Here is a 15,190-nt window from a genome sequence, read left to right as displayed (position 1 = left end):
GTATATCATCTTCATTCATATGTTAATTATTATTGTTGTCGTTCTTGAGCAACGTATGCTAATATATAGGAACAAGTAATTAACGTACGTATATAAGTCACAATTAAACTGAAAATACTCAAATTTGAGTTTCTGCCAAAAAAAAAAAAAAAAAAAAAACTCAAACCTGAGTAAATCGACCACATTGCATTACCATAAATGTAACAGATTATGAAATAAATTTGAAAATCTGGAGGTAGGGCATATGTAGCTACAGAATTAATGAAATGTGATGTGAGAAAGGATGTATATGTGGAAATCGGGAGGTTTTTCATAATGGGAGACCAAAAAATCTTTTTAGTTATTCGTTTTCTAAATACTACAAATAAAAATAAAAATAAAATTTGAAAAATTAATCTGTTGTGGAGAATGTGTTGTCTGTCCTTTTTATTTTTGTCTCTTCTAATGGTCTTCTCCTCTTTAAGGTATGTTATCAATATCATGGTACCATACGCATCTCGTGAACCATATAATGACTTGCCAATAAATTAAATTATTTATTTCTTTTGCCTGAAACAAAGATATAGATCGATCAGAAAGAAAAAGAGAATTATTTGCTTCTTTGTATATATTATTATATATCTGCATTATTTTCTTTATAGTATAATTCTTCTCGATTGAATAATTCATAATTTCATCCCATTCCATTCAATCCCAATATCCCATCAAACAGATGTGAAACTGTTCATAGTCAGCTTTGATTTTTTTTTTGTTAGTTTTATTTAAATAAATAGGTGTTGTTAAAATCGATGCTTTGATTGGAGAAAACTCTCCATATATTTTACTAAAACTAAAAATCTGTATTGGTAAAAGAAATGAAAAAATGGGTTAATGGAAACAGAAAAAGGAAAACAGCTTGCACCCAACATTGGAGAAAGGGCAAAGAGGTCAATGTGTCCCTACAACAATAATTATAGAATAATATTATCATTCTCTATGCCTTTGTGATCTTTTTTATATCTTAAATATTTTCTTCTTTTGACCTAGTCTCTTCCTTTTTACTTCCCACTCTTCTTTTCCTTTTTTATGTAAGTTGAAAAAGCCATGAAGATTGCAATACATCAAAATTTTGTTATAGGATGTGGTTGTATGGTCAAAATGTTATGCGTGGGAGAAGATTGCAATACATCAAAATTTTGTTATAGAACACACACTACTTGCATTATTGTTTTCTATATATCCACCACATACGACTTTCCTCAAATACGTTGCAACTTGCATATAGCTTTAATACGTTGCTTCATGCCTAAAAGCTTGTATGCTCTATCGGCTTGCTTCATATCTGATTGTTTGTTGGCGTTTACATTTACGTTATTTACCATGACTCCCATTTACCAACAAAACTATACATGTACTTTCATTAATTTGCCACATGCATGTAATCACATCGAGTGATAAAAAGTGTTAGCCTTCAAATTGTTTCTGTGTTTACACTTATAAAGAACTTATGTCGCGTTAAGATTTCTTAAAAGAAGTTATTAAAAAAGTACATGAATTATTCTCTTTGTTGACGTTTTGATCGAAGCAAATAAAAAGTACTCCTATATATACTAATTTTACCTTTACTCTAATGAGTACTGCATATAGACGTTTTTTACTAGTCAAGGTTTGATGACAAAATCACATGCATTGAAAAATTAGGACATGATTAGCTTCAAAACTAGGAAGTGGGATGAAAAGAGTAGTAGTAAAATCAAAGTGACCAAGAGCTGCATCCTCAAATTTGTAGTCCATGATTATGTCTCTCACAGCTGCAAAGTCTATCATGGTGGTTCATAAACCCAAGTAATCATTGGTCCAAAATGCAGTAAATAAAACAAAAAAGAAAGTCATACGGTTGAATATTATAACAAATAATACAAATGAAATAAATTGTATTTGAATCTCATATATATATATATATATATATTTTGAAGTGTCTTACAGGTCAAATATGAGATTACAATTAAGGTTTTAATGTATATGCTTCAACGTGGGTTGGTAATTTCTTTTTTGAAAATGGATACTGGCTATTTCTTACAATCCAAAGAGTTCAGAAGTCAGTATCGAACTTTTTTTTACTTTTGATTTGCAATTTAGATAACAACTCTTGTGATTTAGACTTTTAGTTAATAACTAATTAAGATTATTTCAACTTTCGTTGATAAACAACGTACGTACTGACGATAACTGCTACGATAGTCAACAATTATCTTTACACAAATTATTACTATTATTATTGAAAATAAATACCAAACTTTAAATGAAAATATTAGAATAAATGTAAATTAAACATGCAACACAAGACATATATTGGATGCATCCAAAGATCTCTTCTAATGATTAGTAATTAATTGAGCAATTATGGCAATATAATGATAGAAAAATCAAAATGTAAAATATATATGGGTATAAATGAAGTAGGTCCGAATGAAATATAATATTGATCCGAAAAAAGGAAAAGAAAGAGTATAGTGTGAGCTGCCATGCCAATGCAGAACCTGTCGCTATGGCCCTCTCATTCAGACAGATCAGACTGCAGGTCCCAAACCCTTGTTCTATTTCGTGATTCACATTATTGTATGCTTTTTATCTCCACACTTCTCATATGTACATGCATATTATATCTGTCTATTATTATACGACTATAGTATGTACTGTTATCTTATTTATCCGTACATATATATATATATATATGATATGCATATAATGTTAGCCTATTTAAACCATCGTCAATCAATATACCACACCCTAATGTACGTAACATTTTATTTCTGTAACAATTAACAGTTAATGCAAAAGAGTAAATGTTTGATGAAAATATATGCTAATATAAACCGACCCAACCCAATATTGCAACTGGTGTAATCTGGTATCCAATGTGGTATTTGTGTATCCACATAATTTAATAGTGGTCACTATCTCATATATGAAGCCAAATCCTCTAGTCTCACGGTTTCACAAAGAAACATCAAGAAGCATACAAAACTCTCCCAAACACTTTCTCTCTTTTTATTTGGCATAATTTTATTGATTGGAGCTACATAAACAGTTTCTGTTTGAAATTAGAATATTTCTACAGAAGCTAGTACTCTAAACTTATCTTAAACTACTCTAAAATGAGTTACTTTGACATACACTCCATGCATTCAATATATAGTATACAATCAAATAAGTGTGATAACATTACTACTTTAATCATAAATTGGTTTCTACATTCTATCCACTAGAACGGAACCAATTAAGAGAGACTTATGTGTGAAACTCACAAGACGCTCTTTGCATCTAGGAGTTATATATCATATTTCCGATCAAATAAAAAGCGTACATAATCACTATAGTTAATTATTTGACCGGAAGAGATTAGAAAAAAAAACTAATATAAATGGTTGTGATTCTGTGAAGTTGAGTAAATGCGGATAAACTAATATACTTATTAGGCGGAGTGCATGTTTATTAGTTTACGTTGCTATCTAGCTTATGGATACACGACTACACGAGTACTCGACACAATTTGTTTTCTTCTACTTGTCACATTTCCCTTTCCTCTCTGTTTATTCTAAGTGCCTTGTAAATTAAAATTGTTATCAATCTACCAACATTTTAGTAAGGTAATATTTAACTTATGAGATGAGAACATAACTCGTTTTGTTTTTTGGAAATAAGAAGAGAATCTACTGTAGACGGAATATATATATACTGCACATAGTATAATATATGTAATATAAATATTAATCATCGGATTCTAACGTTTTAATTTATTTACGTTATATTGGGATTTTTGATTTTCATATTGTCGTATTAGAGTAAAGGTAATCATCATATGGTACAAACACTTAGAGAAGAAAGATGAAACTCACGAGATATGTATTTCATGTTGTCCAAATTCGTGGGCAAACGATTCACTCTGAAATCGTGGTCACACAAAATTATGACTCAGTATCTTTTTTGTCCTCTATGCTAAAATAAAAAACTTCATTCATAGATTAAAAAAAAACAAAAGGGAAGACAGAGATATGTAGGTATAATGCATATTATGGACTTGACGGTTGGGTCGTACGTACGTATTACTTGAACAAGTAAATGTCGGGATTTTGACAGAGGAAGCGAATGAGCAAAACTATGCCAACATATTAAATAAAGTCAGAGCTTCGATTCATTTTTTTATCTTCGTGAGTTGTAAGATTTATTTCAACTTACTTTTTTACCTAACATTACTACCTTTGTACTTGTGATATTTATTGAATTTTACCTTTCATTTTTTTTTTAATCATATAGAAACCAAGACTAAAGTATAATCTTCTAACAATTATAATCTTCGATACATTTAAAATTTATAAACTAGTATAAATAAAGTAGTCTTACATGTTCATTGGGGGAAAAAATGGACTCTTACATGTTCTTGAACCGTTTTCTTCCATTGATGTGTAAACCTAGAAGATAAATAAATTTTTTTATGTGAATTATCTCTCTACAAATATTTGGTTAGACAAGAGACAACCAATAAAAACAATTGTAAAAAAAACGAAGAATTTTGGGTTCAACTGAAATTTTAAATTAATTGTAAGGATTTTTTTTGGTTGAGAAACTTATATTTTCTAAGTTGCTTTCTGAGATATCAATATATCAATTGATGTTAAGAAATCAAATATGTTTCTAGATTGTTGTCGGTAGAGATTTATTATGCTCCTGTATTTTATGATTAGTATGGCAAGTTGGCAACTAATCCATTCCACCCTCGTGAGCATAGATTAGTGTGGTTGACCAAAAATGTATTTTTATTATATATATAACATAACTAAGTGTGTAATCTATACACTTAAACTAAATGAGTATAGAAACAGTTTATCTTTTGGACAGTTGAATGTTAGATGGCTATATTCAATCCGACTGGTCCAACTAGATTCAAACACAACATATTTGCAGGGTTTAATCAAAGCTTGCATCAACGTAAATAGAAACAACATCGAGTCAAAACTTTACAAAGTAAATGAGTCTCGATAAGAGTATTTGGAGGCTATCAGTAATTCTTTCTACCAAAGTGTGGGTAAGAAATTAACTAGTCACTTGATGCCACTGTCTAAATGGGCTTGAAGCTCCAAAAATAGAGACACCTAACTACTGTCCTAACAGCATGGGTTAAGGAATAGAGACACCTAGTTATGATATCTTGTCATCTCAACAAAAATATATACCTTCATGAGTATGAACAATTTTATCAAAAAACAGTTTCTCGACTACATTGATTAAAGGAAATGTAGTTAGCAGATCTTTGGAGTTCATCTAATGGTCTGGCTAGGAAGGAGACTCGAACCTCGACACATGAGCAAGTTATGGAGCTAATTTGAACCAAAAATTTCTACGAAGGTTTCTCCGTAAGTTGTTGAGTGCAAATTTAGACAGATAAGAGCACTAATTAAGATTGTTATCCCCCGTGGACATGAGCACCAAGTTCACCATTCACCAAGCTGTCCACCAGCTTCTATAGTGTTCTCTCAAAGACGGACAACATGCATCAAGCTTCTGCTAGAGAACGTCTATCTCTCAAAGATTGTTTTGCACCAAGACAAAGACATATAATTGCATATTCTATGATTAGTATGGCAAGTTGAAATATAATTGCATTTAATATCCAATGATAATTAAGGCATGTATCTCTGTACGTATATGTTCAATAATCAATATACAGTTTTATATGCTAATGATAAATAAAGAAATAGATATCCTAATGATTAAAAAAAAGAAAAGAAAATATCCAAATAAATATGCTAATGATAAAAAGAAAATCTCCTAGTCCAAATACATATTTAGTTAGAAGAATATTCGTTGAGAATTCCTAATGAGCTTAGGACTGAGATAACTCCTTATAAAAAGATATTTTTAGAAGCTTACGGAGGAAAAACAAAGACCTTAAACACTAAGAGAGAAAAGGTGATCGGCAACATGAATGATGGAGAAGACCCATCGGTTGAAACAATTCTGATGCTTCCTGATGATTTACTATTAAACTGCTTAGCTCGCGTCTCAAGATCATACTATCCAACTCTCTCATTAGTCTGTAACAAATTTCACTCTATCCTTGCTTCAACAGAGCTTGGCCAAACCCGAGTCCTCTTAGGCTGCACCCAGAGTTGTCTCTACGTGTGCTTACGACTCCGCACAGATTCTAAACTACTACGTTGGTTCATTCTCGGCCAGAGACAAAATAGTTCCAGAAAAGTTTTGGTCCCAATTTTGTCTCCCAATATAACTTCCGCGGGTGTTGCGGTGGTTGGTCCTAATATCTATGCCATCGGCGGTGGAATAAGGAATAATACTTCGTCTAGCGTTATGGTCATGGACTCTCGTTCTCACACATGGCGTGAAGCTCCAAGCATGCGGGTGGCCCGCAAGTTCCCATCTGTTTGCACCCTTGATGGAAAAATATATGTAATGGGAGGCTGCGACAATCTCGATTCAACGAATTGGATGGAGGTTTTTGATACGAATACTCAAACTTGGGAGTTTTTACAGATCCCTAGCGAGGAGATATGTGGAGGCTCTAATTACGAAAGTGTAAGGTATGAAGGAACCGTCTACGTGTGGTCTGAGGCAAAGAATGTGACTTACAAGCTACATGAAGATAGATGGAGTGTGGCAGACATGTACGACAATAAGAATAGGACATGGGGTTGGCTATCATCATCTTATTGTGTGATAGAAAATGTGTTTTACTGTTTTTTAATCAATAAGATCCGTTGGTATGAACCCAAAGAAAGAGCATGGGCAACTTTAAAGGGTTTGGAAGGATTGCCTACCTTGCCTTGTAATGGCCATGTTTTATTGGCGGATTATGGTGGGAAAATGTTGATTTTGTGGGAGGAATATGTGGTTGTTAAGGAGAAGAAAATGATTTGGTGTGCAGAAATTACGATTGAAAAGCGCCAGAATGGAGAAATTTGGGGAACACTGGAGTGGTTTGACAATGTGTTTATGTCGAATGGGCCAAACGGTTTGATGGGATTAGCGCATGCTCTTTCTACTACGGTTTGGTGAATTGACTCATGATTGCCATAAATTTCATTTTGTTTTGACTTTTCCTTATTAATATTCTTGTCAACCCAATTCATTTTGTTTTTGATATTCTTGTCAACCCGAGACCTTGGAGAATTTGTTTGTTTAAGGTTTTTTTGCAGTTTATTTGGCAACATGTTTTTTTTTTTTTTTTTGGTTCATATTTGGCAACATGTAACAATCCAATTCTTGTGGTAAGCCAGGCAAACTGATTCACATTAAATAAATCTATCATCATGTAAGTGAGAAAAGTAAGAACCCTCAAAACTTGGACAGTTTCCTAAAACTAAGCAGGGCTGCCATGTGAAAATCAAGCATAGCTTTCGTAAACCTCTGTTATTATTATATATGAGGAAACAGAAAGCTCTTAAAATAAGTAACTGGATTTACCGAAGTAATGAATACCAACTTGCCTGTGGCTGACCAGTGACCCCTAAACCCGAGCCAACCCAAGCATACGAAGATCAAAGACTTTTGCATAGCCATGACCTGTATATTTTCGAGTGAACTAATTTGGTTTCTGCTAGTGTTTGCATTTGTGTAATCTAACAAAGGCATGGTGAGAGTAGAATTGTTTTGCTAATTTCCACACACCAAAAAATGTTAACTGCCTAAAATTTCCCCACTATTTACATGTGATACCAATGAACTCTACCTAGTCATTTTACTAGCTACTGACCCTATAGCCTTAGTTCTTGCCAACAATGATGAAATCAAAAGAGACAGGCCGCACAGAGAGAAAAAGAGTGCTAAGTTGAAACATTAAACGTAGGGTAACCAACTAATAGCCAAGATAAGACACGCAGAAGACTAGGGTAAGTCCAGTTACTTTCAGTAAATGAAATAAGGTACCCTGAAATCCCTGAACGGTCCAGTCAATTCGTTTGGATAGTAACACCCAAATCTACCAAATGTGCATCTAACTAATTGCTACCTTACTGAAACTAAGCATAATCCGAAAAGCAATTCAAGATAAAGAGCTCAGCAATCTCAGATAGACAGATAGATACCCAAGACCGCTAATATATTGAAACCCCAACACACAGAACTAACCTCGTCGTCGAGAACAGAGTGGTAACCCTCTCGGAGATAATCAGGCGCCTGAGCGTGTCTGTCTCGCGGAGCCCAAAGCACGGATCTTTCTGATTCTTCTTTGCTATTATAATTGTTACGCCACTAAGCTTTTCTTGTGCAAACTAATAAAACAAACATGGTCCAAAACGAAGTTTTATTTATGTATCTCGGCGGTCAAACAAAACACACCATTCAAGTTTTGGTCAAAATGTTTCGTAAAAAGAAAACAAAAACAGAAGAGAAATTAAAAAAAGGCAAAAAACACTCCGGCGCCGGCGAGTCGGCGATAACCCTTTCTCTTCAAACACTCAAGGTAGCTGAGCCCAGAAACGTGCAACCTTTGTCTTCAATATGGACAAGATCCTTCCAAATATTTTCTCTTCCTTCATCCTCGACATTCCAGGAAGCCAAGATGTTAGTTCCATACCCAATTGCCTGAAAAGGCTGCTTCTCGAATTCTTCAAACCCCCCGAACGCTCCTCCACACCATAGTGTTTTTATCATAACAGATAATTTGACTCATAATGATTCTGAATATAGAGTTTCCAATTACGACGGTGTGAACCTTAGGCTGCGCACGACCTAACCAACTAGTCCTTTTCTCCCATACAGCAGAAGCAGCCATCGTGTTGTAGATGAATCTCGTGGCTTTACCTTCCGAGACAGCCCAGAGTTCTATATCGCCGTTATCTGTTGAGTTCATGAGAACAACAGAGGAGTTCTCGTCCAAATCAGGCTCGGGAAGCGATACCCATTGGCGGGTTTTGGGGTTGTACATCTCAGGCTTTAGTTTTCTACTTTCATCTTGGATTCCTCCAAGAACACAAAGATTCTCTCCAACCGTAAGTAAAAAAGCTTCGCTGTTGCGGCCATGAGTCATTGGCTCTGTTTCACTCCATTGATGGGAAGCGCAGTCAAGAACCTTCAGCATCTTGGTATCTATGTCTTTTGCGTCCTCCATCACATATATAGACCTTTGTAACCCCACAGACACCTTTGGACGCAAGTTCAGATTGTTCATGGACTCCATGGAAACAAGCCAATACCTTGAAGGTTGCGGCTTCTTGGATAAGACATACGATCGGGTTCTTTGATGATCGTCGACCCAACAGAGATACACGCGTGGTTCTTTGCTTCTCTCTATCGATCTTGCGACAAAGAGTTCACAAGAATCGATTAATAAGAAGCCATGCTTTTTGAGCTCAATGAGAGAAGAGGATAATGAAGGATTGAGACTTTACCCAGTATAGAGATGACGACATCTCTGGGTAAGTCAGAAAAAATACTCATTGTGAAGAAGACGAAGATGAAATTGTAGAAGACGAAGTTGATTCTTATTTGAAGAGTAGAAGTTGTGCAGAGAAGTTAAAAGTGACGATGAATAAAAATGTATTCTCTGAAATATATACTGTATTTATACTTCTATAAATTGCATTATAATCCTCTTATTTTCTATAAATTTCCATTCCTTCCTCTACGTTTCTGATTGATATTTTTAACTACAGCATCGTCGTAATAATAGAGTAAATAGAGGGGTATTATTGGAATTCGAGTAAAATAGAGAGAGAGAACTGTCCGCGTCTGATTCTGATCGCCTCGAGACTCTTCTCTTGTCAAAAATCCTTCCCATGGTTCATATTCCACTTTGAGAGACGAAAGCTTATCGTTTCTACAAGAAGAAGAAGAAGAGATCCTCCTTCACTTTGTCTTCTCCGCTCTCATCTAGATCAAAAACTCTTGCAGGTTAATAATGCTCTTCTCCTTCGCCAAAAACAACTCGATTTCTCTCTCTCTCTCTCTCTCTCTCTCTCTCTCTCTCTCTCTCGCTCTTCTGTGATTGTGGAGTGATCGGATCTTATGTTCCGATTCAATCGATTTAGATACGAATGATTGTACATTGAAATTCGAATTGCGTTGCTACAGGATATGATCTGGGATCCAAGTTTTTTATTTGTTATCCTTGACATTTTTGATGTTGTAGATCGTGTTTGTTTTGCATTCTCGTTGATTGATTGTGACACGATGCTAACGAATTTGATATCAGATCTTTCTTTTTGGTGTGTCTATATATAATTTTAAGTTATCTCTTATACATGATTTATGTTTGTTGTGATTTCAGTTCAATCTCAAGTGGTGGTGGTGTTTAAGTTTCTGAACTATCCATGGATCAGGCGGAGCTGAGTATAGAGCATGTTTGTGATTCAATGTCTTTTTACTCACTTAAAACATGAATGATATGACAAGTTTGAAACAGGATGATGCATACCGTCATTATAGATCTTTGATGTGTGAATTTTTTGTTTTCTTTCAGATTTTTGTAATTTCTGTTGTTGTTGTTGTTGTTGTTTTACTCTGCAGGTATTGAAAAGGGACATTCCATGGGAGACTTACATGAACACTAAGCTGGTTTCAGCAAAAGGTCTCCAGCTCTTAAGACGCTATGATAAGAAATCTGAAAGTGAAAGGGCACAGTTGCTCGATCAAGTAACTTTTCTCCTTCCATAGACTTTCTTTCATTACTTGAGTCACTTTCTCTGTTATTTAGTGACCATGTTACCATTTACCTTGTCATTTATAAAGTGATATGTTGATGCCGTTATTGCAGGATGGTCCAGCTTATGTTCAACTGTTTGTTAGCATCTTACGTGATATTTTCAAGGAAGAAACAGTGGAATATGTTTTGGCTTTGATCTATGAAATGCTCTCAGGTATATCAAATTTTGAATATATATGTATTTACCTTTTTCTTCATTTTAGTTACTGAAGAATATTAATACATCAACTGTTTTCCAGCAAACCCAACACGAGCTCGATTATTCCATGATGAATCTTTGGCAAATGAGGATACTTATGAGCCTTTCCTGAGGTGACTCCCTTTTGCAAAAGTTTTGCTTGTCTGTTCTATCACTTAACCCTTTTCAGTTTATTACTTTTGTATACGATCTTCCTCTGACAAACATATAACATATGTAAACTGCTTTTAGTTACATTTTTTTCTTGATTTTGACTGCCTATATCATCTTTAAAATTATGCAAGCTAAAAGATATGTCCTCTTTCAGGTTGCTTTGGAAGGGAAATTGGTTCATTCAAGAAAAAAGCTGCAAGATCCTTGCCTGGATAATAAGGTATTCATTACTGTCTATCATACTTCTATAAAATATGAATGTAACATACAACCTCATTGACTTGGCGGGTCTTGTTCTGCGCTCAACATATAGTGCTAGGCCAAAAGCTGGTAATGGTGCAATTGATGATGTACTCGAGGGGTTGGTGGAATGGCTTTGTGCTCAGGTTTCTTCTTCTTATCTCTTTCTCTCTTTCCTGTTTAATTTCTTCCAAGTTTTTATGTTGGTTTTGCATTAGTGTTCAAGTGTTAGTCTTATAGACAATGCCATTGATAGTGCTAGAACTCAAGTAGTAGGAAAGACTTAGATGGTTAATAATTTTTCTGTTTTTTGGAAATAACCAATAACAATTTTTCTCTACCCAAGCCTTTGTTTTAGTACACAAATGCAAGCACTAACAAAAAACAAATTAGTTCAATCGAAGACAAAGAATTATTTTGTGTATGGATAAGTGTTTGATTTTGGTAAATAGATGCAAATTTGGTGATCTGGAAGGAACCTTTTATATTGTGACATAATGAATTTAGAATAGCTTCTGATGTCCGCCATAGATATCACAATCCTTAATTTTGATATGCAGTTGAAGCAACCTTCTCATCCTACTCGTGGTGCTCCAATTGCAATCAGCTGCCTTTCGTCACTGCTTAAGGAACCTGTTGTCAGATCGTCGTTTGTTCAGACAGATGGGGTGAAGTTACTTGTCCCTTTAATTTCCCCAGCTTCCACTCAGCAGTCTATCCAGGTAACTATATATATGTTATGGAAGTAGTTTTCGCCTTTTCGGTGAAAAAGTCCACCAAAGCAGTAAATAAGTTTTCAAATCATGCAAAGTTCTAAGGGGAAAGGTAATGGCTAGACAGACACTCTGGGGGAAAAAACTTCATTTTCAAATGACTGACTACGAAATCTATTGATTTATATAGCTCCCTTATTCTAAAATGTGGGCTGAACAAATTAGTAAACTTTGAAATAGTTCTGTTTCAGTTTTCAGAAGGAAGAAGCACCGCTCTCTGTTTTTTCTTTATCATAATTTCTCAGTACCTAATTCATGTGATTTGTGTGCTTTCAACCGACAGCTTCTGTATGAAACATGTCTCTGTGTCTGGCTTCTGTCCTATTATGAACCTGCAATAGAGTACTTGGCAACATCGAGGACAGTGCAAAGGCTCACGGAAGTGGTTAAGAGCTCGACTAAGGAAAAGGTGAGCAACGTTCTCTTTTGTGACTTGGTCATTGCTATCCTGCAATTAGTTAAAGATCATAGGACATGGTTTGGTTGATCAATCAGAATCTCTGTCACACAATGCCAAGATTTTTGTTTCTTTTATTTGTTTTGAGTCATTAATATGCGTAAATGTGGCGTGATGCACTTGTTATAATTATCTGACGGTATTTTGTCTTACAGGTTGTCAGGGTGGTCATATTGACATTCAGGAACTTGCTTCCAAAAGGTACATTTGGTGCCCAGATGGTTGATCTTGGACTCCCACATATTATCCACAGTCTAAAAACACAAGCATGGAGTGATGAGGTAAGACAACTTAAATACTTGTTAGCTGTTATGTGGAACGTAAATCTCTTAATTTTCTGCTAAATCTGGTGATATAAGTGATGCCGGTAACATTAGATGTGTGTTTTAGTATATGGTGATAGTTAAACCCTTTAAATTCTGAATTTGTAAAGGACTTGCTGGATGCACTGAACCAACTAGAAGAAGGGCTAAAAGACAAGATCAAGAAATTGAGTTCTTTTGACAAATATAAGCAAGAGGTGCTTCTTGGCCATCTTGACTGGAACCCAATGCACAAAGAGGCCAATTTCTGGCGTGAGAATGTTACAAGCTTTGAGGAGAACGACTTCCAGGTATTCTTCTCTCCTGAACACCCACTTGTAGTGCTTGGAGCGGACTGGTTCAATCCTGTTTTGGCCCTTCACAACAACCCTAACCACTTGCTAAACCTGTGGATGCAGATACTCAGGGTCCTCCTCACAATCCTGGACACGTCAAGTGATCCAAGATCATTGGCGGTGGCATGCTTTGATATCTCACAGTTCATACAGTACCATGCAGCAGGGAGAGTGATAGTAGCAGACCTCAAGGCAAAAGAACGAGTGATGAAGCTCATGAACCACGAGAACGCTGAGGTGACCAAGAACGCTCTCTTGTGCATTCAGAGGCTTCTCCTGGGTGCTAAGTACGCTAGCTTCTTGCAAGCTTGATGGGACTTGCATGTTTCTTTCAGTATAGCGGAATGCAGCCACAACACACAGATTGTTTGTGTTTCCTTTTTCCCCTGTCCAAAACAAAAATCTTGCTCCAAACTCCTGCATGCACTTCTTTTCTTTCTATCGATTCTACATATTCCAAGACCATCATCTGTTTATTACTTTCCCTGGAGAATCTGCTATTTGTGTGATTAAATAATTTCTGGGTTGTTTTATTTTTGTATTTATTTATTCAATAAAGAGACCTTTAAGGAAGAATGCTATTGTTGCAGAGAGACACTTGAAGGCCAGTTTGTTTGTATGATGTGAGAGCTTTAAGATTAACTTTTGATTTACTTGTTAGATGTTTAAGTAGTAGATTCAACATTCTCCAAAACTGGCTACATATTGAAAACAGTACTTGTTTCAGTCTAAATTTTATTACAAACATAATGTCATACGTACATAGATACGTTGGTAAAGGTATACTCCATTTATACAATTGAACTACAGTAGAACCTCTATAAGTAGAACCTCTATAAATTAATACTCGATAAATTAATCATTTCTGTAAATTAATAAATTTACAATAGAACTTTTATAAATTAATACTTGATAAATTAATCATTTCTGTAAATTAATAAATTTCTTCAGTCCCAAGTTGGGAATAATGTAATTTTAGACATAATTCGATAATATAATAAAATAATAACTTTTTAAAACGTTCTTTGTAAATATATGGTCTCAACAATAGTATAAATTAATAATTATATAGAAATATCTAAATATATGTATATATATATATGCACATTAATTTTTTTAGAGTTTATTTTTAATTTTTTTACTACATAAACATCTTTGAGCGTTATCTTCAAAACATAATAATTGTTATTTTCTTTGTAATTAATTTTATAAGAATATTAGTTATAACAGTTAAATCTTATTTTAAATTCTTTTTACCTAATTAGGAAAGTCTCTCTATAAATTAATAATTATTAGTTTATTGATAAATTAAAACCTCTATAAATTAATAGATTTTCATGGTCCCAATATTATTAATTTATAGAGGTTTTACTGTAGATTATAACCCGTAAAATGTAATTTATTTATTGGTTTAGCATTGTAAACTGAAAAACAATTATCATTTTTTTTTATGAATATAAGATATGTATTTTGGTGAATATAGATCTGAATGATTTATATTAAAAGTTTAGAAGGGTGTTAGGTAAGATTCTATTTAAACTGCACAATAAAATCTCGGAAATCACATTAAGATTAATTGTCAATATTTTATTATTTTTTACGCTTAACAGTATATTTTTATGCCTAACAGTATATATGGTGTAACAATATATGGAATAATCAAGATTTTTTTAAGAAATTGTATAAATTATTGGAATATTTTTGTTAAGATGATTTTTTTGAATATTCTTAAGTGTATTCATATAGCTCAGAGATTGACCAATTAATCTATAATATTTTTTTGTAACCAACATATATTTAATCTATAACCACTTTTGTAACAAAAAAATTATATAATTTGTGTAATATCGTCGTATGTTCCATTAAGAGGGTTACCGTTTGATTTACTCTGGTTAGCGTGTTTAATTAGATTCTGGCATCCTCCATAACTGGCTATATTGAAACACATTAGTTTGTTTTTATAGGTATGCTTCCTTTTACAACTGAATCATCAAAATCTATAACAACGGCT

At 34.1% G+C, this 15,190-nt stretch overlaps 2 protein-coding genes across 3 annotated transcripts; both read left to right on the top strand.

Annotated features, from left to right (window-relative positions):
* The first annotated feature begins 5,957 nt into the window (after positions 1-5,957).
* LOC104729816 (Galactose oxidase/kelch repeat superfamily protein) lies at positions 5,958-7,053 on the top strand. The gene has a single exon (XM_010448823.3). It carries the CDS (start codon positions 5,962-5,964, stop codon positions 7,051-7,053), a length of 1,092 nt encoding a protein of 363 aa, XP_010447125.1. The 5' UTR covers positions 5,958-5,961.
* A 2,580-nt stretch (positions 7,054-9,633) lies between these two features.
* LOC104729815 (V-type proton ATPase subunit H) lies at positions 9,634-13,752 on the top strand. 2 transcript variants are annotated; one of them, XM_010448822.3, is made up of 12 exons: positions 9,634-9,888; positions 10,265-10,337; positions 10,504-10,629; positions 10,751-10,853; positions 10,939-11,011; positions 11,206-11,271; positions 11,365-11,437; positions 11,852-12,013; positions 12,348-12,473; positions 12,677-12,802; positions 12,955-13,134; positions 13,243-13,752. In XM_010448822.3, exons 2-12 carry the CDS (start codon positions 10,308-10,310, stop codon positions 13,489-13,491), a joined length of 1,314 nt encoding a protein of 437 aa, XP_010447124.1. In that variant the 5' UTR covers positions 9,634-9,888; positions 10,265-10,307; the 3' UTR covers positions 13,492-13,752. The 2 variants fall into 2 exon arrangements, with proteins under 2 accessions (XP_010447124.1, XP_087335288.1); XM_087479162.1 differs by lacking the exon at positions 10,939-11,011 and having other exon boundaries at positions 9,744-9,888; positions 10,751-10,877; positions 11,183-11,271.
* The last annotated feature ends 1,438 nt before the right edge of the window (positions 13,753-15,190 follow it).

Source organism: Camelina sativa, chromosome 12 (assembly GCF_030686135.1).
Source record: "Camelina sativa cultivar CO46 ecotype springtype chromosome 12, ASM3068613v1".
Lineage (NCBI taxonomy): Eukaryota > Viridiplantae > Streptophyta > Magnoliopsida > Brassicales > Brassicaceae > Camelina > Camelina sativa.
This window is presented reverse-complemented; position numbering and strand designations above follow the sequence as displayed.